This window comes from Lagenorhynchus albirostris, chromosome 11, assembly GCF_949774975.1.
Source record: "Lagenorhynchus albirostris chromosome 11, mLagAlb1.1, whole genome shotgun sequence".
In the NCBI taxonomy this organism is placed as follows: Eukaryota; Metazoa; Chordata; class Mammalia; order Artiodactyla; family Delphinidae; genus Lagenorhynchus; species Lagenorhynchus albirostris.
Genome location: NC_083105.1, coordinates 86766931 through 86793368, shown reverse-complemented (window position 1 = coordinate 86793368; position 26438 = coordinate 86766931). Strand labels below are relative to the sequence as shown.

The following is a 26438-nucleotide window of genomic DNA, read 5'->3' as shown; positions in this document are numbered from 1 at the left end:
AGTGGGGAATTCTTTGCTGGGGGGGTAGGGTGCGCTGCTCTGTGCATTGTAGGATGTTTAGCAGGATCCCGGGTCTCTAGCCACTCGATGCTGGCAGCACCCTCCAAATCACGACAATCAAAAATGTCTCCAGGGCTTCCCTGGTGGCGCAGTGGTTGAGCATCTGCCTGCCAATGCAGGGGACACGGGTTCGAGCCCTGGTCTGGGAAGATCCCACATGCCGCGGAGCAGCTAGGCCCGTGAGCCACAACTACTGAGCCTGCACGTCTGGAGCCTGTGCTCCGCAACAAGAGAGGCCGCGATAGTGAGAGGCCCGCACACCGCGATGAAGAGTGGCCCCCACTTGCTGCAACTAGAGAAAGCCCTCGCACAGAAACGAAGACCCAATACAGCCATAAATAAATAAAAATTAAAAAAAAAATGTCTCCAGACATTGCCAAGTGTCAGCAGATGGGGGTGGGGAATCACCCCATTAAGAAGCCCTGATCTAATTACTCTTTATCGATTTGGGCCATTTCTGTGTTGCCTTTCAGAAACCCCAAATGTATAGACTAACCACTGTACAAACCTATTGCATAAACATAGCCCAGGAATCATAAGATGTAAAATTTCCAGAAGGCGTCTCCAATGGAACTGTGACACGTGCGTTCTATGGAGCTCATTAGTTACACCTGAACAGTTTTAATACTTAAAGCATTAATCTGAGTGATACATATTTTATTAACTTTTATGTACGTTTTTTGTTAGGCCTTTTATATTTTGATGAAACATATACCTAAAAATATATTTCTTTTTAAGGTAGTTATTAAGTAATAACAATAGCTCAAAAGAGGAAATATATTCAGGGTTGTACACACAGTGAATATTTAATGCAACTCCCTCATAGTACATTCTCATTACATTTTTGCTGCCAAATAGGATCAAAAGAGCAAATGAGATCTGCAGAGAATCAATACTCTCAAATTCTTAACTTTCTAAGTATCAACAGACTCTGTGTTATGTCAACCAGCTGTATTTTAACTGCTGATCTCTATAATAATCTCAATATTCAATCATCTTTAGAAATTGGCTATTCCAATGATGTAGAATTTTTCCAAGGGCTTTGTTATCTTGGTATCTTTTAAATTAACCCACCAAAAACTGCCACCTGTTTAACTGTTTTAGTCTATATTGTATACCAAGTCTCTACCATTAAAAATGAAGCAGAACTTTTGGGTACAGTTTACCTACATTTTGGTGACACTTAAAAGTAAAGTTAGTGATGTCTACTGTCTCCTTTTAGATTAAGGCATCCCAAAGCACAAAGACCATGTGAGGTTTCTTTTACCTTTCTCTTATATGTAAACACATCTGACTGCTTGTAATCTGTCAACAGAGTTTGTGTGCAGTTGTGTCGAAGTTGAGGTAACAAGCCTTCTAAGCAGTCCTACCTGTTACTAAGGGAATAAACAGCTACTAATTCACATCCCTTTACTGGTGTGAACCATGCCTTGATGACCATGCTTAACACAGCACTTACTCATGAGATGCTGGGAAGAGTCACATTGACTAAACCAATTCTGCTCATTTGGAGTGATTTGGGGGTAAGGCTTGCATCTCATACTGGTTTGAGCATTACAGCAGCATGCAGTAAGCTGGCTTCTCTCCTATCAAGGTGTAGTAGGTAGTACCTAATGCATTTGTAGCTCTCCAACACCAGTTACAGATTTTTGCTATCCCAGGTCATGTGGGTTCGGCTTTCATAATCACACAGGAATGAGCTTTGTTTAACAGTGTGTGTGTGAGAGACTATGTATGAGGGTACACAAATATATGCATTCTTTTATGTGTGCATGCATATTCTTTATCTTGGAGGGAACATACCATGGCAGATAGAAAAGGATATGCCTTCCAATCTATCTTCCAGAGACTAAGCTTTATGTCATTGTGCTTTACTTCATTTCCAAACATTAAATTATGAAGACAATGCTGCCAATTTGCAAATAAATAATGCACTCACATTTGCAGTTTTGGGCACTAAAATAATAATAATGCAAACCGGTTACATAATGCACACCTAAAATTGAGTTTATGCCCTAAATTCTGAGGAGGGAAAGTGGCTCTTCATCCTGACAATGAATCAACCCAGACTAAATTCAACAATGCTTCACATTGTCTAAGTAGACCTGACAAAAGGGGAGGAGGTCATTCTTACTTAACATTTTTTAAATGGAAGGGAAGGGAATGCTAGTTAACATAGACTTGGTTCAACAAATCACAATAATCAGCTGTAGCATTTTGGGTCCATATTATTCAGTAAGGGATTTTTAAAATCTACCCCATCACCTACTCACTGCCCTTAAATAAGGCAAAAATAAATAATAATTTTTTAAAAACCTATAGCTCTAATGTTAGTCTTAATAAGATAGTTTTTTTTTAATTAAGCCAGTTCACGTTGATAATCACTAACACTTTTATCCTGGCATTTCGTTTACTATACCTTGATTAATTCCTCAGCTTCAACCATTAGAGTTTTGTCTTGTTTGTGAACTGGGTCATCTCTATTTGAAGCATGAAAGTGTGCTTTACCAACATCATTTCATCAGCAGGTTACTAGTTGCATATCCACCATGTGCTATAAAAGATTTCATAGGACATTTCACTTCTTTTTTTTCCTTCCAGCCAACAGTAAAAGTAGAGTTCCCCTTGAGTTTTTGTTGTCGTTTTTTCCAAGTGGCCCACGCAAATCCATGAAACGACCTGACCATTCCCTATTGGAGTCACGTAGAAAACCTAACAAAAATACCCTGGCTCAGTCCTTTCTTTTTCCACAGTCCCTAGGAAGTGGGTGGGAGTGAGGTGTCCTCACATGGGTCTAACTGCATTCTCAGTGCACCAATTTTATGAAGATACCAGAGTTGGAGAAATTCTTCCGGCATGGCATGGAAGCCAGAAAAGGGCAGGACATTATCATAGTAGTGGTGGCTGATGGGTTGTTCATGCATATTCACAGAGAAGGGCCAGAAGCCATAGATGGCCACCTCTTCACAGAGGCCCAGGGCCGCGCTCACCAGAAAGAGTCCTGTGGACAGGCGCTTGGCATGAATTCCCCTACTTTTCCAGAACTTCCCAATGCTACGCAGAAAGTTGGGGTTGGCAAAGAGCACTGTTTGATTGGCACCAACATCTGACAGTGTGTAATAAACCCGGAGGGATGGCTCTGTTCCCGTCTTCATAGAAAAGGCAGGCATGTAGATGTAACTGTGGTTATACACTTTCATGTGGTCCACAAACGTCTTTCTGGACCATAGCAGGTTCTGAAACCTATCAAAAAGAAGAAGCTCAATTAAACCTGGAGAAAAGAAACTCATCAATACCCACTCTATTGTTCTTCTGATGGCCCTGATAGCTCATATCATCTCAGCAAAAAACAAGAAAAACACTTCTCTTGTATTTAAAATCCACCTTGAACTTACCAGTTCTCTCTCATCAAGTAGCCTGACTTTTCCCCACCGCAACATCTTAAACTCCAGTTAAGATTCTTTAATGAGATGCCCTCTGAACTAAAATGCATTGTACATTTTTGTTCTCTTTTAGAATTTACTTGCCTGGAATGTAAAAATGATTTAATATTCATGAATTCACAAAGATTGTTGGTTGTTGCATAGGCTTTTGATAAAAGCTATTTGTGTGGTAGACGTAAGCACAGGACTGGTTTTTTCATCTGCAAATCAAAGGAATCACTTCTAAGATACTTCTTACCATTGAAATTCTATAAGTATGCAGCTTAATCAGTGAATGCTATATTATAATAATACATGGAAAAAGAAAGCCTTGTCTCTATTATAAAATGCTACTAAGCGTTGCCCATATTGCTTGCTCCAATGCTTTCCTATGTTCTTTCAGTTTGGATTACATAGAAAGAGGATCTCTGATTCAAATGTATTCAGCTAAAATTAATGATACACATCCTATGCATCAGGCATTGGGGAAGTAAAATTTTAATGACCCAAGTTTTGATCTCAGGAAATTCCAGTCCAATTGTGAAACAAAAATATAAGTGAGCACAATATAATGTTCTAAGTACAACCGCTGATATTTGTATAAATTACTATGGAATACAGATGAAAAAATAATTCTGCCTTGGGAGACAGAGTGGGTTCCAGGAAAGCTACAGAGAGGGGATGACATTTAAATACATCTCCTTAGGGGAACAACAGGAAGAACAACCACTAAACTATAAAGGACACTTTGGTCATAGGCAAGGGTGCAGTGTCCTGAAACAATGATGAGCATTCTGTGTCCCTGGAACGAGCGAGACAGGGATTGTGGAGGCAGTGATGCGAGATGAGGTATGTTGCAAAAACCCTTGTGTCTCTAATTTGTTTGGGCTGCACTCTGTGATGACTGAGAACCTTCACAGAAGTGAGTACTTAGAGCACTTACTATCTGGATTACAAATATTTCATCATTTGTTTAGTTGTCAATCTGTGTCAAAAAAAAGTGACTCTGGTGATCTGGGGAAGGAAGAGGCTGGTGGCCTGGAGACCAGTTAAGAGGCTGCTGATGTAGCTCAAGTGAAAAAAGACAAAAAGACCATGAGTGCCTTGTAACTTCTTGTTTTCTCACAAACGGAAGTCACCTGTCTTGGGTTACGTGCAGGTGAAGAAGCAGCATTTGAGAATGGAATTGAGCCACTACCAGTGGAGGGAAGTCTGGCCTGACAGGTTGGCAGGGCTCGTCAGAAATACGTGAAACTGAAATTCTGAATACACAAATCCACAGGATTTTATGTCGCATTCAGCGTTGTGAACTCTGCCTGCCAAGAAAGATGTTCTTCTTAAGCCCAAAGGAAGGGAAATTCCTCAAGTTTTCTTCATGTCCTCGATTCAGCAGCCTGCCTTAGCAATTTTCCCTGGGCTCTGACAGAGAAGTGACAACAGGGTTTTTAGGTGCAATAACTTTACCCTAAAAGAAGGCATGGAAGACACTGATCCGTACTGTGGAGCTGGGCTAGCCTCTCCAACACAAACTCCTGCTTCCCAACTTCAACAGGCTCTGCTTAATAATTCTTTTATTCTCTCCACTGCCCGCCCACATTTGCTGCTCACTAACACTTTCCCAATCGTGTAGATACACCCTGCAGATAACTTCCTACTTCATGTGAACTATGGTTCTCAAACTTTAGTTAGAATAACCTGTATCACAGATTCCTAGATTCTGATGAGAGTGATACAGGGAGTTGAATTTTTACCCAGCATTCCCTGCTGATTCTGATGCACGTGTCCGGAGGCTATACTTATTTAGAAGATCGACACCATCAATGTAAGCTATCTAACTCTCTGCACCTTTCCCTCAGCATCTCTTTCTTTACATCTTCTAATTTTGTCCTTGCTCCTTCTTCCTCTCTGAGTCTTCTCCTCTGTGAAACAGGCTGTTTCACACTCCCTAGTGGGTCTCCCCTCTTTAAAACAATCAACCTCTCCATCTCTACTGAATTATTCCCTTCTATCTTCTAAACATGGCTCTAACTTAATAAAAGAAAATTCAACATATGCCTAGAGTGTTCCCAGAGCTACCCTCTAGTTCTCTCATTTCACCATCAACATCCTAGAACAGTTACTACACTTCTGCTTGTTCCCTTTCTTGCTTCCATTCCCTCCTTACTGCTGTGCAGAATGGTTTCTATTCCACAGGGCTCTTCTGGCTGAAGGAACTTCTCCTTATTTTTGTAGTGGACTACATACTAATGAGAATTACAGACAGCTCCAATAAAATCAAGGCAATTGATTTTATGTTCCCTGTCTTAAAGCTGACTGATTATTCTTGAAGAAGGCAGTTTTCCTTCCTTGAGTTTTAACTTTGAAAAGGAACACACATCTTGGATTTACTGTACTCCTAACTTTATTGGCATGGTTAAAAAACCAGCTTATATATTATGTTTTATTATTTTTATCTACCTCATTCTTCAGAATAGCTCAGAATTGTTCTATACTGTATGAATGGAAAACTATTAAATAATAATTGAAAAAGAAGAAAAATGAAACTGACCAGTCAATAAAGTATTAAAAATAGAAGTGATTAATATATAAAGAATATGGGCACACAATAGAAAAATATAACACAAAGTACAGAAATATATCACATTTTACAAATGAATTTAATATGTGATAATAGAAACAATGATGAAATTTTTTAGATTAGTTAATAAACAACGTCAAGATAACTAGTTAACAATTTGAAAATTTGAGGGGGGACAGATTCATACTTGACAAGAAATTTTTTTAAAATTTCAAGATACGTAAGATAAATATTTAAAGTCTACATAAAGAAAACAAGAAAAACTAATGAAAACAATTGTGAACTTATCATTTACAAAATATCTTCTACAAAGGAAAATATTGACAAAATTGATTATGTTAAGATGTGAAATTTCATTACGACAAAAAAGAACATAACTGAAATAAAAAAAGGAAATGACTCCAAAAAATATTTTCAGCCAACATGACAAACAGAATGTTAATACTGACAACATTATAGTCTAAATAAATTGGTATATTGACATGAAAATGGACAAAAATACAGACAATAAAAGGGAACTGTGATTAATAAAAGGTTAAAGGACTTCCGGGAAGATGGCGGAAGAGTAAGACGCGGAGATCACCTTGCTCTCCACAGATACACCAGAAATACATCTACGCGTGGAACAACTCCTACGGAGCACCTACTGAACGCTGGCAGAAGACCTCAGACCTCCCAAAAGGCAAGGAACCCCCCACGTACCTGGTTAGGGCAAAAGAAAACACTAAACAGAGACAAAAGGATAGGGACGGGTCCTGCACCGGCGGGAGAGAGCTGTGAAGGAGGAAAAGTGTCCACACACTAGGAAGCCCCTTCGCGGGTGGAGACTTCGGGAGGCGGAGTGGGGGAGCTTGGGAGCCGCGGAGGAGAGCACAGCAACAGGGGTGTGGAGGGCAAAGCGGACAGATTCCAGCGCAGAGGATCGGGCCGACCGGCACTCAACAGCCGAGAGGCTTGTCTGCTCACCCGCCGGGGCGGGAGGGACTGGGAGCTGAGGCTCCGGCTTTTGTCGGAGCGCCGGGAGAGGACTGAGGTTGGCGGCGTGAACACAGCCTGCAGGGCGTTGGTGCGCCGCGGCTGGCCTGGAGAGAGTCCGGGGAGGGGTCTGGACCTGCCGAAGAGGCAAGAGACTTTTATGTCCCTCTTTGTTTCTTGGTGCACGAGGAGAAGGGATTAAGAATGCTGCTTGAGAGAGCTCCAGGGACGGGCGCGAGCCGCGGCTAAGAGTGCGGAGCCCAGAGACGGACATGGGACGCTAAGGCCGCTGCTGCCGCAGCCAGGAGGTCTGTGTGCGAACACAGGTCACTAGCCACACGCCCTTCCGGGGAGCCTGTGCAGCCTGCCACTGCCAGAGTCCCGGGATCCAGGGACGGCTCCCCCGGGAGAGCGCTCGGCGCGCCTCAGGCTGCAGCGTCACGCCGGCCTCTGCCGGTGCAGGCCCGCCCCGCACTCCATGACCCTCCCTACCCCCCGGCCTGGGTGAGCCAGAGCCTCCGAATCAGCGGCTCCTTTAACCCCGTCCTGTCTGAGCAAAGAACAGACGCCCTCCGGCGACCTACAAGCACAGGCGGGGCCAAATCCAAAGCTGAGCCCCTGGGAACTGTGAGAACAAAGAAGAGAAAGGGAAATCTCTCCCAGGAGCCTCAGAAGCAGCGGATTAAAGCTCCACAATCAACTTGATATACCCTGCATCTGTGGAATACCTGAATAGACAACGAATCATCCCAAATTAAGGAGCCCTGTGGATGAAAGGCTCTTGGTGCTGCAGCCAGGAGTCAGTGCTGTGCCTCTGAGGTGGGAGAGCCAACTTCAGGACACTGGTCCACAAGAGGCCTCCCAGCTGCACATAATATCAAACAGCAAAAATCTCGGAGAGATCTCCATCTCAACGCCAGCACCCAGCTTCACTCAACGACCAGCAAGCTACAGTGCTGGACATCCTATGCCAAACAACTAGCAAGACAGGAACACAACCCCACCCATTAGCAGAGAGGCTGCCCAAAATCATAATAAGTCTACAGACACCCCAAAACACACCACCAGACGTGGACCTGCCCACCAGAAAGACAAGATCCAGCCTCATCCACCAGAACACAGGCACTAGTACCCTCCACCAGGAAGCCTACACAACCCACTGAACCAACCTTAGCCACTGGGGACAGACACAAAAAACAACAGGAACTACGAACCTTCAGCCTGCAAAAAAGGAGACCCCAAAAACAGTAAGATAAGCAAAATGAAAAGACAGAAAAACACACAGCAGAGGAAGGAGCAAGATAAAAACCCACCAGACCTAACAAATGAAGAGGAAATAGGCAGTCTACCTGAAAAAGAATTCAGAATAATGATAGTAAGGTTGATCCGAAATCTTGGAGATAGAATGGACAATAGAATGGACAAATTGCAAGAATCAGTTAACAAGGACCTAGAAGAACTAAAGATGAAACAAGCAACGATGAACAACACAATAAATGAAATTAAAAGTACTCTAGATGGGATCAATAGCAGAATAACTGAGGCAGAAGAACGGATAAGTGACCTGGAAGATAAAATAGTGGAAATAACTACTGCAGAGCAGAATAAAGAAAAAAGAATAAAAAGAACTGAGGACAGTCTCAGAGACCTCTGGGACGACATTAAACGCACCAACATTCGAATTATAGGGGTTCCAGAAGAAGAAGAGAAAAAGAAAGGGACTGAGAAAATATTTGAAGAGATTATAGTTGAAAACTTCCCTAATATGGGAAAGGAAATAGTTAATCAAGTCCAGGAAGCACAGAGAGTCCCATACAGGATAAATCCAAGGAGAAATACGCCAAGACACATATTAATCAAACTGTCAAAAATTAAATACAAAGAAAACATATTAAAAGCAGCAAGGGAAAAACAACAAATAACACACAAGGGAATCCCCATAAGGTTAACAGCTGATCTTTCAGCAGAAACTCTGCAAGCCAGAAGGGAGTGGCAGGACATATTGAAAGTGTTGAAGGAGAAAAACCTGCAACCAAGATTACTCTACCCAGCAAGGATCTCATTCAGATTTGATGGAGAAATTAAAACCTTTACAGACAAGCAAAAGCTGAGAGAGTTCAGCACCACCAAACCAGCTCTACAACAACTGCTAAAGGAACTTCTCTAGGCAAGAAACACAAAAGAAGGAAAGGACCTACAATAACGAACCCAAAACAATTAAGAAAATGGGAATAGGAACACACATATCGATAATTACCTTAAATGTAAATGGACTAAATGCTCCCACCAAAAGACACAGATTGGCTGAATGGATACAAAAACAAGACCCATATATTTGCTGTCTACAAGAGACCCACTTCAGACCTAGAGACACATACAGACTGAAAGAGAGCCGACAGGATTTGCTGCTGTGTGACATGTCAGGTATAACAGAGAGAAAGGAGTAGAAGAAAGCTTTAAGGTCTTCGGGTTGAGCAAACAGAAAGACGAAGTCACTTAACCAAGAAGGGGATGACTGTGAAAGAAGTAAGCTTTGATGGTACTCATTTGAACACATCATTCCATGCTTCCTGGAATAATCATGCAGCTTGTTTAGATTTTCTAAACATGACTGAACTGTGATGAAGCGATCAACATTCTCTGCCAAGTGGTCTGGAACCGAACCTGCAGTATCTCTGAGGAACCACCAAGGGCCAGACTATGTGATGCTGAACACTGGAGTGTGGAGCACAGGATAATATGCTGACCTGGGTCAGCTGAACGGCATGAGATCTCGCCTCCAGCACTCGTGCACGTTTCTCAGTCACCTAAGAAAGCTATTACCGGCCAAGAGGAGAGTCCCTTCTTCGGACCTCAGAAGCTCTCGTAAGATTTCAGTTTTTATTTCTACAAACTCTATTAGTTCAAGGAAAAATGACAGCGTGGTCTTCCCTCTAATAACTCAGTCCCACTTTAGTGTTTAACTGAGCAGTCTTCGCAGTCTCTAGACTGAGGATAACCACTCAGTATCCAAACTGAGTCTTCCCACCGTGTTTTACAGAGGATAACCCACTTGAGCAAAATCTGCCCAATCCTTCGACTGAGGATAACACAGGTACCTCTTTTTGAAATAACCTATTCCCTCGCTGAATAAAACTTAAGATCATCAAACCAATTACGGGAGATCGTAAAACCAGGAGAGACTCACCCAAATTCATCTGGACTCCCTGAGGAGGTGGCTGGGCACAAGAGGCCTCTGCTGGCATCAAGGCTCCAGATCCTCGTAGAGTTCAGGCGAAAGAGAGGAATCTGTTCTGGTCCCTCCATGGTCACAGTAACTGTGGACTTAAAAATTATTCACAACCTAAAAGCTGAGAGTTATGTTTTATTCGATGGGAATTTTTAGGACTTCAAACCCAGGAGACAGCATCTCAAGTAACACTGAAACAACTGCTCCAAGAAGGCAAGGGGTGGGGAGCCAGGTTATACAGACATTTTGTAACAAAGGGCAGGCAGTCGGGAACATCAAAAGATTATTGTTAATTAAAGAAAACCAGATATCCCAAAAAAAAAAAAAAAAAAAAAAGAAGGCAAACCAGTTGTTGCTGGTGTGGGGTTGGGAATTAACTGCAAATGAGTGTGAGGTAACATTTAAGGTTGATAGAAGTGCTCTAAAACTAGATTGTGATTATGGTTGGACAACTGTGTAGTTTACTAAAACTGATCAAATTGTACACTGAAATTGGGTAAATTTCATGGTGTGTAAATTTTACCTCAATAAAACTGTTTAAAAGTTAAAAAAAAAAAATAAAAGGTTAAAATGTTCAGCTTCAGGTTGCCAGTCAAGGTGCAAACTGAATAGAATCAGGGAAGGTAAGGGCCCAGCTCTCCCCCCAGCAAATCTCTAGAAATAAGAGAAAAGATGTTTTTAAAAAAAATCTACCTTTATCCTAAAAAAAGAAAAGAAGGCAAACCTTCAGTCAATCCCCACATCTGGAATACTTCTGAAAACAGAAAGCTTATAGAAGGAAGGCAGAACATAAACTAAGTTGCCAAGCATTACTCTAAAAGGTAGTTGTGCCCTATTCCTTAAGGCAGGAGATACTGGAGAAGGTGGGTGTCTTGGAACAATCAACAAGGTTATTGTTCAGATTATAGGGCAGCAGGAACATGCAGGTGGGTCGAACCCTAAAATCCTGCATTGGCCAATTATCACTGTGTGTAGTGGAGAGGTAGTGTCAGCCTCTAGGGAGGAACAGTGGCTGTGTGCCCAGATGATACCTGGCCCAGTCAACAGGAAACTGGGGATTCTCTTCAATTCATACAGTGTTGGCAGCCAGGCCAATGGAGGGCCAAGAGAGAGACCTGTAGATTATGACACTTGGGAGTCACCCAAGAGAAAGCCACCTTGCCACCTTCTGTTCAACTGAGAGTGAAGCCCACCTGTCAACAGGTCCAGTCCCTGCACAGAGCTTCCAGTCTCCAAACAAGAACAGATATTCAAGATCAGAAGACATTGAAGGAAAGCCTCCAACACGAAAGTCAGAGAACAGAATGGAAGAACGAAAGAACTCAGAAAAAAACAAGATCATTAAAGAGGCAGAAGAAAACTCTTAAAAGTCTATAATTAGTTTGTTTAGAAATATTAATTAATATTTGCACCCATGAACTAAGACTTAGATGCTATAAAATGAAAAAAAAATTTAGGTAACAAGAAAGAGCTGTTAGTAATTAGAACATATAACAACAGATGGATTCTGGTAAAGGAAATCTCCAGGAAGACAGTTTACACAGCAGGCTGAGAAAGCCATCAATCAGATTCTATGAGAGAAAAAGATAGTTTCTAAAAGGATGTTTATACATAGAGAATCCTAAAGATGCTACCAGAAAACTACTAGAGCTAATCAATGAATTTGGTAAAGTAGCAGGATACAAAATTGCACAGAAATCTCTTGCATTCCTACACACTAATGATGAAAAATCTGAATCAGAAATTAAGGAAACACTCCCATTTACCATTGCAACAAAAAGAATAAAATACCTAGGAATAAACCTACCTAAGGAGACAAAAGACCTGTATGCAGAAAACTATAAGACACTGATGAAAAAAATTAATGATGATACAAATAGATGGAGAGATATACCATGTTCTTGGATTGGAAGAATCAATATTGTGAAAATAACTCTACTACCCAAAGCAATCTACAGATTCAATGCAATCCCTATCAAACTACCAATGATATTTTTCACAGAAGTAGAACAAAAAATTTCACAATTTGTATGGAAACACAAAAGACCCCAAATAGCCAAAGCAATTTTGAGAAAGAAAAACACAGCTGGAGGAATCAGGCTCCTGGACTTCAAACTATACTACAAAGCTACAGTCATCAAGACAGTATGGTACTGGCACGAAAACAGAAATATAGATCAATGGAACAGGATAGAAAGCTCAGAGATAAACCCACACACATATGGTCGCCTTACTTTGATAAAGGAGGCAAGAACATACAATGGAGAAAAGACAGCCTCTTCAATAAGTGGTGCTGGGAAAACTGGGACAGCCACATGTAAAAGAATGAAGTTAGAACACTCCCTAACACCATACACAAAAATAAACTGAAAATGGAGTAAAGACCTAAATGTAAGGCCAGACACTATCAAACTCTTAGAGAAAAACCGAGGAAGAACACCCTTTGACATAAATCACAGCAAGATCCTTTTTGACCCAGCTCCTAGAGAAATGGAAATAAAAACAAAAATAAACAAATGGGACCTAATGAAACTTAAAACCTTTTGCACAGCAAAGGAAACCATAAACAAGACGAAAAGACAACCCTCAGAATGGGAGAAGATATTTGCAAATGAAGCAACTGACAAAGGATTAATCTCCAAAATTTACAAGTAGCTCATGCAGCTCAATATCAAAAAAACAAACAACCCAATCCCAAAATGGGCAGAAGACCTAAATAGACATTTCTCCAAAGAAGATATACAGATTGCCAACAAACACATGAAAGGATGCTCAACATCACTAATCATTAGAGAAATGCAAGTCAAAACTACAATGAGGTATCACCTCACACCAGTCAGAATGGCCATCATCAAAAAATCTACAAACAATAAATGCTGGAGAGGGTGTGGAGAAAAGGGAACCCTCTTGCACTGTTGGTGGGAATGTAAATTGGTACAGCCACTATGGAGAACAGTATGGAGGTTCCTTAAAAAACTAAAAATAGAACTACCAAATGACCCAGCAATCTCACTACTGGTCATATACCCTGAGAAAACCATAACTGAAAGAGTCATGTACCACAATGTTCACTGCAGCTCTATTTACAATAGCCAGGACATGGAAGCAACCTAAGTGTCCATAGACAGATGAATGGATAAAGAAGATGTGGCACATGTATACAGTGGAATATTACTCAGCCACAAAAAGAAACTGAGTTATTTGTAGTGAGGTGGATGGACCTAGAGTCTGTCATACAGAGTGAAGTAAGTCAGAAAGAGAAAAACGTATACTGTATGTTAACACATATATAAGGAATCTAAAAAAAAAAAAAAAAAAGGTTCTGAAGAACTTAGGGGCAGGATAGGAATAAAGACGCAGATGTAGAGAATGGACTTGAGGACATGAGGAGTGGGAAGGGTAAGCTGGGATGAAGTGAGAGAGTGGCATGGACATGTATACACTACCAAATAGCTAGTGGGAAGCAGCCACATAGCACAGGGAGATTGGTGCTTTGTGACCACCTAGAGGGGTGGGATAGGGAGGGTGGGAGAGAGATGCAAGAGGGAGGGGATATAGGGATGTGTGTATACGTATAGCTGATTCACTTTGCTATAAAGCAGAAACTAACACACCATTGTAAAGCAATTATCCTCCAGTAAAGATGTTAAAAAAAATCAAAAATAAAGAGGGCAAAAAAAGAAAAAAAGAAACGAAATTGAGTTATTTGTAGTGAGGTGGATGGACCTAGAGTCTGTCATACAGAGTGAAGTAAGTCAGAAAGAGAAAAACAAATACCGCATGCTAACAAGAAAATAAATGAATAAATAAATAAAAGGATGTCTCAACAACAAAAAAGTGACTCTGACAGACTAGCATGTAGGCAGTAATGAAAGAAGATTTGCAGCTCTAATGGGAGTCTGGAGATGAATTAGTGACTGTTGCATGGAAAGCCTTTATTTACTCTGGGGAAAAATTAAAAGTTGAACCGGATATTAAATACTTGTAATAGACTTTTTGTCTCAGATGTGAACAGTACTTAGATAGACACTAAGGTAAGCACTGACTATTGATTTGATTGTGATATATCTGTACTGAGAGAACAAGAAAGTGTAAGTGTGTATGGGGGAGTGGTGCTGTGAGGAGCACTTTAAGAGAGAAAAATCTTAATTTTTTCATAAAATATCTATAGATAAATGGAAAAAAATTTTAATTGCAATTAAGCATGCTGCTTTAAAACGTAACAAGAGAAATATCAGCTAGAGAAGTTGAAGGCCTTGAAACATTTCTTGTGGGAGTGTATGACAGGAGATTCCTGCTTTCTATTTGAAAGCAGTCATATTATTTGATCTTGAAAACTATGTATTATACACATAATATTTTGGTAAAACAGATATTAAATTTTTTAAATCATAAAAATAGAAAATAAAGAATATATATATGTGTATAACTGAATCACTTTGCTCTACAGCAAAAATTAACAAAACATTGTCAATCAACTATACTTCAATAAAATAAATTAAAAATATAAACTAATGTCTATTGATCCAATGAACAACACCACCCAAAAGTTTAACAGTCCAGAAACTTTATGCACCTAACAAGATAGTTTCAAAATATATTTAGCGGGCTTCCCTAGTGGCGCAGTTGTTGAGAGTCCGCCTGCCGATGCAGGGGACACGGATTCGTGCCCCGGTCCGGGAAGATGCCACATGCCGCGGAGCGGCTGGGCCCGTGAGCCATGGCCGCAGAGCCTGTGCGTCCGGAGCCTGTGCTCCGCAACGGGAGAGGCCGCAACAGTGAGAGGCCCGCGTACGGAAAAAAAAAGAAAAAAAAAAAAAGAAAAAAAAAATATATTTAGCAAAACTGCTTAAAATTCAGATAGATAGGTGTTCACAAACCCACAATCATAATTAAGTCTTTAATTTTAAAATGTCTATTATTTTTAAACATGAATAGAAAGTTTCTAAAATGACCACGTTATGTCACACAAGAAAATTTATAGTATGATATATATACATAAATATATTAAAACAATTATTATCATAAAGTCCAGATCATCAACCACATAAAAATATACATACTGCACTGGAAAACATATTTCAAGTATGTTTACAAGGGGAAGTCAATATTTACAGATGATATAATTACCTGTCTAGAATATATAAGAGAACCAACTGAAAAATTATTTATTAAAACCAATAAAGTCTAGATCAACTTCTAAAAATCCATAGTTAAACTAGGAGAGAACGTCCTCAGCTTGATTAAAAAATATCTATAAAAAACCTACACCTAACATAATACTTTATGGTGAGAAACTTGAAGCCCTCCCACTAACGTTGGGAACAAGCCAAGGATGTCTCCAAGTCAAGGATCTCACCACTACTTTCAACATTATACTGGAAGTCATTGTTAATACAATTAGATACGAAAAGGAAGTGAAAGGTATACAGATTGAGAAGGAATAAATAAAACTGTCTTTTCAGATGACATGTAGAAAATATGAAAGAATTGAAAATGCTCCTGGAACTAATAAGGCTGCAGGATAACAAGTGGAATTTGAAATAAAAAACACAATACAATTTATACTAGCAACCCCCTAAATGAAATACTTAGGCATAAATCTAACAAAATACGTACAAGATCTGTGCGAGGAAAACTACAAGACTCTAATGAACTAAATAAAAATCGAGGAACTAAATAAATGGAGAGACATCACATGTTTACAAATAAGAAGACTCAATATTCTCAAGATGTCAGTTCTTCCCAACTTGATTTATAGATTCCGTGCAACCCCAATCAAAATCCCAGCAAGTTCTTTTGTGGATATCAACAAATTGATTCTAAAATTTATATGGAGAGGCAAAAGACTGAGAGTAGCCAATACAATATTGAAGGAGAAGAATGAAGTTGGGGGACTGACACTACCCAACTTCAACACTTACTATAAAGGCACAGAAATCAAGACAGTATGGAATTGGCAAAAGAATAAATAGATCAATGTAACAGAATGGGGAGCCCAGAAATAGACCCACATAAATACAGTGGGTCTTTGACAAAGGAGCAAAGTGATCTTTGGCAAAGGAGGAAAGGCAATACAGTGGAACAAAGACAGTCGTTTTAACAAATGGTGCTGGAGCAAGTGGACATCCACATGCCAAAAAATGAATCTAGACACAGACTTTACACTCTTCACAAAAATTAACTCAAAATGGGGCTTCCCTGGTGGCACAGTGGTTGAGAGTCCGCCTGCCGATGCAGGGGACGCGGGTTCGTGCCCCGGTCTGGGAGGATCCCGCGTGCCGCGGGGCGGCTGGGCCCGTGAGCCATGGCCGCTGGGCCTGCGCGTCCGGAGCCTGTGCTCCGCAACGGGAGAGGCCACAACAGTGAGAGGCCCGCATACAGCAAAAAAAAAAAAAAAAAAAAAAAAACTCAAAATGAAACATAAACTTAAATGTAAAATGCAAAACTATAAAACTCCTAGAAGACAATTCAAGAGAAAATCTAGATGACCTTGAGTATGGCGATAACTTTTTAGATAAAACACCAAAGGCACAATCCATGAAAGAAATAATTGATAAGCTGGACTTCATTAAAATTAAGAACTTCTGCTCTGTGAAAGACAATGTCAGGAGAATGAGAAGACAAGCCACAGCCTGGGAGAAAATATATGCGAAATACGCAGCTGATAAAGAGCTGTTATCTAAAATATACAAAGAACTGTTAAAACTCAACAGTAAGAAAACAAACAACTCAATTAAAAAATGGGCCAAAGACTCTGACATCTCACCAGATGGCAAATAAGCATATGAAAAGATGTTCCACATCATACATTATCAGCGATAGTCAAATGAAAGCAACAATGAGATACCACTACCCATCTATGAGGACGGCCAAAATCCAGAACACTGACACCACCAAATACTTGTGAGGACGTGAAGTAACAGGGATTCTCATTCACTGCTGTTGGGAATACAAAATGGTACAGCCACTTTGGAAGACAGTTTGGTGGTTTCTTACAAAATTAAGCGTACTCTTACCACACCATCCAGCAATCATGCTCCTTCAACTCAAAGATGTTGAAAACTTATGTCCACATAAAAACTTGTACACATGTACTTATAGCAGCTTTATTCGTAATTGTCAAAACTTGGGAGCAACCAAGATGTCCTTCACTAGGTGAATGAATAAAGAAACTATTATTTCAATCCAACAGAATATGATCAACACTAAAATGAAATGAACTACGAAGCCATTAAAAGACAGGGAGAAACCTTAGAGGCAGATTATTAAGTGAAAGAAGCCTATCTGAAAAGGCTACACACTGTATGATTGCAACTATATGACATTCAGGAAAAGGCAAAGCTACAGATATAGTATAAGATAAAGATCAGTGGTTGCCAGGGGTTGGAGGAGGAGAGAGGGATGAATAGGTAGAGCATAGAGGATTTTTAGGGCAGTGAAAATATTCTGTATGATACTGTAATGATGGATACATGTCACTATACATTTGTCCAAACCCATAGAATGTACAATATCAAGACTGAACTGCAATGCAAACTATGGACTTTGGGTGATTATAATGTGTTAATGTAGGTTCATCAGTGGTAACAAAAGTACCTCTAGTGGGAGATGTTGATAATGGGGGAGGCTAGGCATGTGTGGGGTTGGGCACATATGGGAAATCTTTGTACTTTCCTCTCAATTTTGCCGCAAACCTAAAACCGCTCTGAAAAAATAAAGTCTTTAAAAAATCCATAGTTTCCCTACACAAGAGCAAGCACATATTAAAAAAACCCATAGTATCAAAGGTTTTATTTGTAATCGCAACATGTCCCCAAACACCTTGAAAGAAACCTAAAAATAAATATATGACATTTTTATGGAGACAATAATGAATACTGAAAGATGTCTCCCCAAATAAATTTATAGGTTCAATGCAATCTCAACCAAAATTCCAATATTATTTTAAAATAAAATTTTATATGATGAATCTAAAATTCACATGAAAGGTAAATCAAGTATACATACTCAAGGCAATTTTAGATAAAAGAAGAATACAGGAAGGACTTAACTTACCAAATATCAAAACTGATTATAAAACTATAATAATAAAAACACAACAGAATCCATGAAAGAGCAGACAATCTATAAAGAGTCTAAAAATGGAACTAGGCATATTTAGGGATTTCCTATATGATGAAAGTGACATTTCAAACCAATTCATAAAAACTGACTTCCATAAATTGTACTGGGACAACTGGCAAGCCAAATAATAGAAACTAAGATAAATGCCTCCCTCATAGTGTTCAGAAAATTAAGTTCCAGATGGAATAAAAATATATTCTAAAATTAGAAGAAAATATAAGAAAATACTTTTAAGACCTTGGGATACAAACGGCCTTGTTAAATAAGACACTAAAAGCAAAATCCATAAAGAAAAAGATGGATAAACATGACTGCTTCAAAATTAAATATTTCTATAAGATAAAGGTTATGTAATTAATAAGACAAGCAACAGATTGAGAGAAAATGTTTACAACATGCATAACAAAGGATTAACCGCATGCTAACACATATTTATGGAATCTAAGAAAAAATTAAAAGTTGTTCTGAAGCACGTAGAGGCAGGACAAGAATAAAGACACAGACGTGGAGAATGGACTTGAGAACACGGGGAGGGGGAAGGGTAACCTGGGACGAAGTGAGAGAGTGGCACTGACATATATACACTACCAAGTGTAAAATAGATAGCTAGTGGGAAGCAGCTGCATAGCACAGGGAGATCAGCTGGGTGCTTTGTGACCACCTAGAGGGGTGGGATAGGGAGGGTGGGAGGGAGGGAGACGCAAGAGGGAGGAGATATGCGGATATATGTATATGTATAGCTGATTCATTTTGTTATACAACAGAAACTAACACACCATTGTAAAGCAATTATACTCCGATAAAGATGTTTAAAAAAAGCAAAAAACCCCCCAAAGGATTAATATCCAGGATACAAACAATAAAAATCAATAATATACAAATAACACAATAGACAAATGCACAATGAGCTGTCGAGTCTGAGATGAGGAAATTCAAAGGGCCAACATACATATTAACATATGCACAACCTCACTAGCATTCAAATCATACATTTATATCAATTTTTAAAAACTGTAACAATTAAAACTACAGTGAAATAACAGTTTTCTACATAACCAATCGGTAAAAGTTAAGGAACATGATAATAACAAGTATTAGAAAGAGTATGAAAAAGGGGTACTTTATGCTTCAAATGGAAGTATGAATTGTTACAGTTTGGAAGGTGATTTGGCATCTTCAACATGCACACCTACTGATCCAGCACTTCCGTTTCTCTGAGGGTGCTTCTGATATTTATAGAACCTCCCTCACTTCTCTTTTAAGTCTTGGCTCAAATGAAAGCACATCAAATAAATCTTTCCTGACCACCCCCATCTCTCTCACATTTGTTGCATTTGTCCATTATACCTATCACTACATGACATTTTACTACATATATATAGTAAACAAAGATATATATATATATATATCTTTGTTTATTGTTTGTATCCTCTTGAATGTATATAAAGGGGACTTTATTTTGTCTACCCCTAAATCTAGAGCACAGGGTGTCTGGCACATGGAACCAAGTTAATATTCATGAATGTTTGCTGAAGTATGCAGAAAATCAGAAACAACCTAAGTGTCCATCACTCAGGGAATGGCAAAACAGTGGTATGTCCACTCTATGAATACAAGGCAATTCTTTAATAACATGACTCTATTTGTAAGGAAGCAGAAATATTTCCAGGACAAAATGTTACATGAAAATGATGAAGATGCAGAATTACTACAGCAATTTGTATAGTGGATTATCATACAGGATAAAGATACATATTTTCACATATGTATATAAATGTATGGGAAAATGTTGGAAGGATACACAATAAACTCAAAACAGTGGTTACCTCTGGGGAGAGCAGTGGGTATAGGGCAGTAAAAGAGGGTCCAGCCTTATCTGGAATGCTTCTGTTCTTTAGAAGCTGAATATATTTATGTGTTACTTGTGTTATTAGATATTTCCTTTTGAAAGGTCAGGCAGCTTAATATTCATATAAATGTAAAGTAAGACAATTGTGAGTTTTTAGTTTACTTTTTTCAACACACCAGTAAATTAGGCCTAGGGTGTAATTTTATTCTTTTTAAGTTTTTAATATTATTATAATGTTGTCTGTACCATATAAACCACATCTACAAAAAGAGTCACAAGTTTTCAAGTTAATTTATCTTTTAAGTATATTTCATTTTAAAAGTTCACTTCTTTTACACAGAATATTTGTTCTAATTTTCTTCTCTGTAACTTTTATTTGAACACTTTTCTCATTAGTTACTTCCTGTTCAAATGTTTCAGCAATTTTCCAGTATGTTAACTCATTTCCTCCTGTTATTTACTTGCTTTTTTAATATTTTGGACTATCTGCCATGTTCATGGTTGCTGTCATTTTTCTGTCTCTTTGCGCAGCTGTTTGTTTACCCAGCTGTTGCTTCCTTTTCCTCCGTCAACGAACATTGATTTTTGTGTTGATTTACTATACTTTCCTCCTCTGGACCTTCTCATCCTACAGGGGTGCCTCTTCCACAAGAAAATATTTTACCAGATTGCAAACAACACTTCATACCAAGCTATCCCCTTCATACATAGTACATATTAAAACGTGCCCTAAGAATGCAAACTTTAAAAAATATTTGCAAGGTGAAGCTTCCAAACCTAAACTGGGGATGTGGCTAAGAGGAGAGAAATTTAGGACAGGCCTTTCAGAGACGGATATATCTGAACTGAATTTTGAAGACTGAGCAGAAGTTGGCTATGTACATGGAACTGAGGAGAAAGCATTCCTGCCTGAGAGAGCAGCGTGGGCAAAGGCACAGAGGGGAGAGAGGAGGACTTCTGCAAAATGCAAATAATTTAGTATGGTAGAGCTTTAGCACCTTGGGAGTAGCTAGCGATGAGGCTAGCTTGGTGCACAGGGCAGTATAAAAGATTGACCTACTGGGCTTCCCTGGTGGCACAGTGGTTGACAGTCCACCTGCCGATGCAGGGGACACGGGTTCGTGCCCCGGTCCGGGAAGATCCCACACGCCGCGGAACGGTTGGGCCCGTGAGCCATGGCTGCTGAGCCTGCATGTCCGGAGCCCGTGATCCACAATGGGAGAGGCCACAACAGTGAGAGGCCCATGTACCGCAAAAAAAAAAAAAAAAAGATTGACCTACTGCCAATCAAGGTTGAGATTTTACTCATAAGGAAAAATGGAGAGCATTTTTTCTCTGTGAGGGAGATGATAAGGGTGTTCCCCCAGGGGCTATAAGAGAGGAAAGAGAAACTGACTTTGGTGACTGGGAGGACCAGGGCTTAACATCACTAGAAAGCAGTGGTGAGGTCTAGGGGCAGTGTCCATGCTGATTTAGTATGAATGCTGCACCAGTTGTTAGATCTGTGTCCCTCCTAGGTGCGAGGGTGTTTTCAATTCTGGTGGCTCCTCTCATCATGATATAAAACACAAGAGAAGGTGGTTTGAGGGGAAAGATTATTACCCAATTTTGGACCTTCTGAGCTCTGGACATAAGATCACCCAGAAGAGCAATGGGCCAACATATAAAACACTGACAAATTATAGCATTTAAATGGTGGGCAAAGCGGGTAGAATTCTAGCAAAAGGTAGATGGGCAGCGAGGTGAGGGGACACCAGGAAAGTGTTCAATAACAGAAGAGAAAAGAGTTTCAGAAGTTTGTCAACAGTGCTAGATGCTGAGAAGAGATCTAGTGAAACGAAGATAGAAAATGCTACCTGGAGATTCAGTAACACACGTGTTTTCAGTGGCATCAGCTATTTTAGTAGAAATCAATTTAGATCGTGGGTTGAAAACTCAAGTGTGTCCAGGGGTTAAGCTGATTAGGAAAATATACGCAGGGGCCAAGGACAGGACAAGAGGGAACGGATCTAGAAATAGAATGTACGTGTCCCATCTAAAGGATTTCAAATTAAAAAGAAAAAGAATGGCTAAGTTAAACAGTCATGCAGACCAGGTCTGGCCCGCTGACAACAAGTCAACCCTCAAAACTTAATCAAAATTCCAAATGACAATGAGACCATGAAACCACAAAATCCCTTTGAAGCAGATGAAAAAACAAGTGTAGTAGATTTGGTCTCTTGTTTATGAAATTAGTGATAGTCTCAGATAAGAAATTGGAAGATCTATAATCAAATTATAGAAATAATCAACAAATTCTATTATAATGTTCTTGCTTAACACGTGTTATCTTATTTAAGCCTTGCAGTAATTCTATGAAGAGGGCATTATCTCTTTTCTGCTGAGGAGGAAATTGAGGAACAGAGCAGTTAAGTGTTTTAGAGAAGCTTCCTAGCTGGAATGCATATAGTAGACCCCAGATTCCAACTCAGCTCAGTCTGACTGGTGATTCAACGCTCTTTAAATCACACTGTGTAGCTTTTCCTTAAGGGGAAGATGTATGCCTCCCGCCCCGTATGAATTCATTCACCTGTGATCTGGGATACACTCCTTCTCACCTTCTCAAAGATCTGGTCCATGTTACCCTCTTTATCGCCTTTATCCATTCCCTTCCATTGGCCCATTTCCCCCATGTGAGCTCTTGGCCAAATCTCCCTCACTTAAAACAAACTAACAACAAACAAACATTTTCTCAAAAGTACATCTTTCTCTAGCTGCTTCCTGATCTCTTTCTTTCCATGCATAGCTGATTTCTTCTTATCTCAAGTCACCCATACTCTCTGGGAGATTTCATTCCCTTTCATCTCCCAAACTAGGACCCAAACTGGTAATGGGTGGAAAACACTATTTTAACAACTGATGCCAGAGTCCTTTTTGGAAACAGAATTCCCTTTGTTTAAGTGTAGAGGGTGCTTTAGGTGTTGAAGGTAAAATTCTAAGAGTATGTCCTGGGAGTAGAAAGGGAAATAAGTGATAACTAACCACTCCTGCATATGTAATTAATGGGAATTTGGGGGCAGGGAGAGCCAAAGGGTGAGATGAAGGGAGAAAGAAAAGAAATGAGGAGTAACAACATCCCAGGATACTAGAGAGTAGCGGTAACACACCAAGTGAGAGCTTCCCAGTGACATGGTGGTCAAATACTTTTTTTTTTTTTTACGGTACACGGGCCTCTCACTGTTGTGGCCTCTCCCGTTGTGGAGCACAGGCTCCAGACACGCAGGCTCAGCGGCCATGGCTCACGGGCCCAGCCGCTCCGCAGCATGTGGCATCCTCCCGGACTGGGGCACGAACCCGTGTCCCCTGCATGGGCAGGCGGACTCTCAACCACTGCGCCACCAGGGAAGCCCCTGGTCAAATACTTTTAAGCACAGAAATGTCAGATGTTCCATCTTTATATTCTTTGCTTGATAGTTTTTCAGTGTCTCCGCTCTCGTACCTCAAACCTTCTATACATTTTGCTACATATGCATAATGCCTTTGGGAACAGTATTTTGGAAAAGTTAGGGAAAGAAAGCTTTAATCCATGTCTACACTGATGTGGAGCAGCAAGAGACCAGTCACAGGAGATGAGATGAGGTGACAAGTAAACTGAAGGAAACAGGTAATTGCAATAAACAATGATCATGTAAATTTAAGCTTATGGAAATTCCCAAAATATTGGGGACAGCATTGAACTCTCTGGCTGATACAGGATACGAGTTGCAGGTCAGTCTGAAAAAAAATCTCAAGGGATAGGTTGACCTCTACTCACATCTAAATTCATGTTGATGATTTCCTGATCTCTGGCTCCAGCCCGGTACTCAAACATCCCAAAATTATGTGGCAGAATAGCGTAATGGTTAAGAGCGTAAACTCTGAAGCCCTAACACCTACATTTGAGTCTCCTCTCTAACTAACATTGTGAGCATGGTTAAGTTCCTTCAGCTGTATGTACTTCAGTTTCTTCATCTGTAAAACAGAGATATTAGTTGTATCTAGCTTATAGGGATGCTTTATCACATGAATTAATACTTGCAAAGTATTTAGAACCGTATCTGTCCCATTGTCAACACTCAATAAATATTAGCATTTATTATTACAACCAATAGACTGCTGGTCATTTCCACTTTGATTCATTTACACACTCAACAATTATTTATTGAGTACCTGTTATGTGCCAGGCATTGTTCTATGCAATATAGGATAGAGCAGTGAACAACATAAACAAAGTCTCTGCTCCCTAGGATCCTTCATTTGAGTGAGAAGAGATACCCAATAAACAAAAATGAACATGATTTGGGGAGTTCCATGAAGAAAATAAAGTAGGAGGATAGGAAAGAGAGGGTGAGGTGTTGCTATTTTATTTAGAGTGACATTTTAGCAGAGGTCTAGAGAAAATGAGGCAGCAAGTCCTGTGGAGATCTGCAGGAAGCATCTCAAACTCAGCATCTTCCCTCTGTTATCTTTTGCAACAACCATATTCCTTAACTGAACAAATGGTACAACCATTCACCAGTGACTGAACCCAGCCTTAAAACATGTATTCTTCCCCTTCTCACAGCTTCTGTACCCAACTGGTCACTAAGTTTCCTTTTTATAACATCTTTTGAGTGTACTTTCTTGTCTCTATTACTTACAGGTTGAGCCACATGAAACGGACATTCTACAGATCAAAAACAGTTGAACATGGGCATGTGCTCACCAAAACCATCTTGTTTTCCTCCAGAGCATGCAAGAGGACTACTTACCAGAATTCCTTGTGGCTGGGCAGAGCCATGTGATGTGTTCTGGACAGAACTGCTGTATGACACTTCAGCCTGGACCCTAAAATCTCTCTCCCCAATATTCAATATCCACTTGCCCTAGTCCTTCCTCTGTCAGTAACACAAAATAAAGCAGACACAGTCAAGGACCCTATGGCCCCAGGGGAATGGTGGAACCACTGGATAGAAGAAGTTTAGGTTCATAAATGACAGCATGGAGCAGACCCCTTCCTCTTCCTCAGGTGCCCTCAAATTACATGTGAGTGAGAAAGGATACTTTATTGTATCAAGCCATGAAGATTTGCAGTAGTTTTTTATAGCAATTAGCCCACCCTAAATAATGCATATCCTCAATGCCACAGTTTTATTTCAGATCATCATCAATCTTCCTCTGTATCATAGCAACAACATCCAAATTGATCTCTCAGTCTCCAACACATCCTTCTCAAGGCTCCCCAAGTCATTGTCCCAAGCCCCAACCTGACCATGTCAATCCCCCGTCAAGGAGGAGCTCTTCAATGGCTTGCCCTCAACTTGTCCAGGCAATTCTGGATAACCCCTGCCTACCTCTGCAGCCTCTCTTTTTTGCTATTGCTCATCAGCACTCTCTGCCTTTGCCTGGGCCAGCCCAATTACCTGCTGTTCCTCAAATGGGCCATGCCCACTCACGCCTCCAAGCCATTGTACATGTTATACCTTCTGTCTGAAGTGAACACCCCCATCGCCCTGTTAATTCCTAGTAATCTTTCAGGAATCAACTCATGGCATCTGCTAGAGAGTTTTCGATGACCCCAAGCCAGGATTAGGTAGCTAACTTTGTGCCTTTTAGCACTTTAGTTTTATCAAGGTACTTACTACCTTGTCATGTAATTTTCTCCTTACGGCTCCTTTACTGATTCCTTCAAAAAAGGCTAATTCCTTTATCTTTGTATTCTCTAAGCCAAATACTGTGTCTGACACAGTGTAGGCATTCATTCTGTATAAATGCATACAGGAATGAGTGAATTTTTAAGCGTTTTTGCATCTTTGTCACAGAATGCATTCCAAAGTATGCTACAGGACAAAACACAAAATTTTTCCCAGGAAATTTTTTTTTCCCAGGAATACTAAGAAAATACAAGAGATACTTTTGATTGCCTTCACATTTGTCAAGCAACATCTTCTTTCACTGGTTTTTATGCAAACCATCCCCGCCTCACCCCAGTCTTAAACCAGAAAATGGGTAATTAGAAAATGAATAGCACTCTTAAATACAAATCTCTCATTAGAAGCTAGGTCATTTTCTTGTAAACAGAATATGATCATTTTCAACAAACATCAAACCCTCTAAGAATCATATAATCATTTTTCAATCTCACAAAGCATTTAGAAAAATTTCATTGTTTTTCGAGACAAATAAAACTGTGCTTGTTTT

The 26438-nt window shown here is 39.9% G+C and overlaps 1 protein-coding gene across 1 annotated transcript in view; it reads right to left on the bottom strand.

Annotated features, from left to right (window-relative positions):
• Nucleotides 1–2816: 2816 nt before the first annotated feature.
• The window catches only part of ST8SIA1 (ST8 alpha-N-acetyl-neuraminide alpha-2,8-sialyltransferase 1), a 152397-nt gene continuing 128775 nt past the window's right edge, over nucleotides 2817–26438 (bottom strand). The window contains exon 5 of the mRNA XM_060165322.1: nucleotides 2817–3303. Within this exon, the coding sequence (XP_060021305.1) occupies nucleotides 2817–3303 (487 nt within the window). The remainder of the gene's footprint in view (nucleotides 3304–26438) is intronic.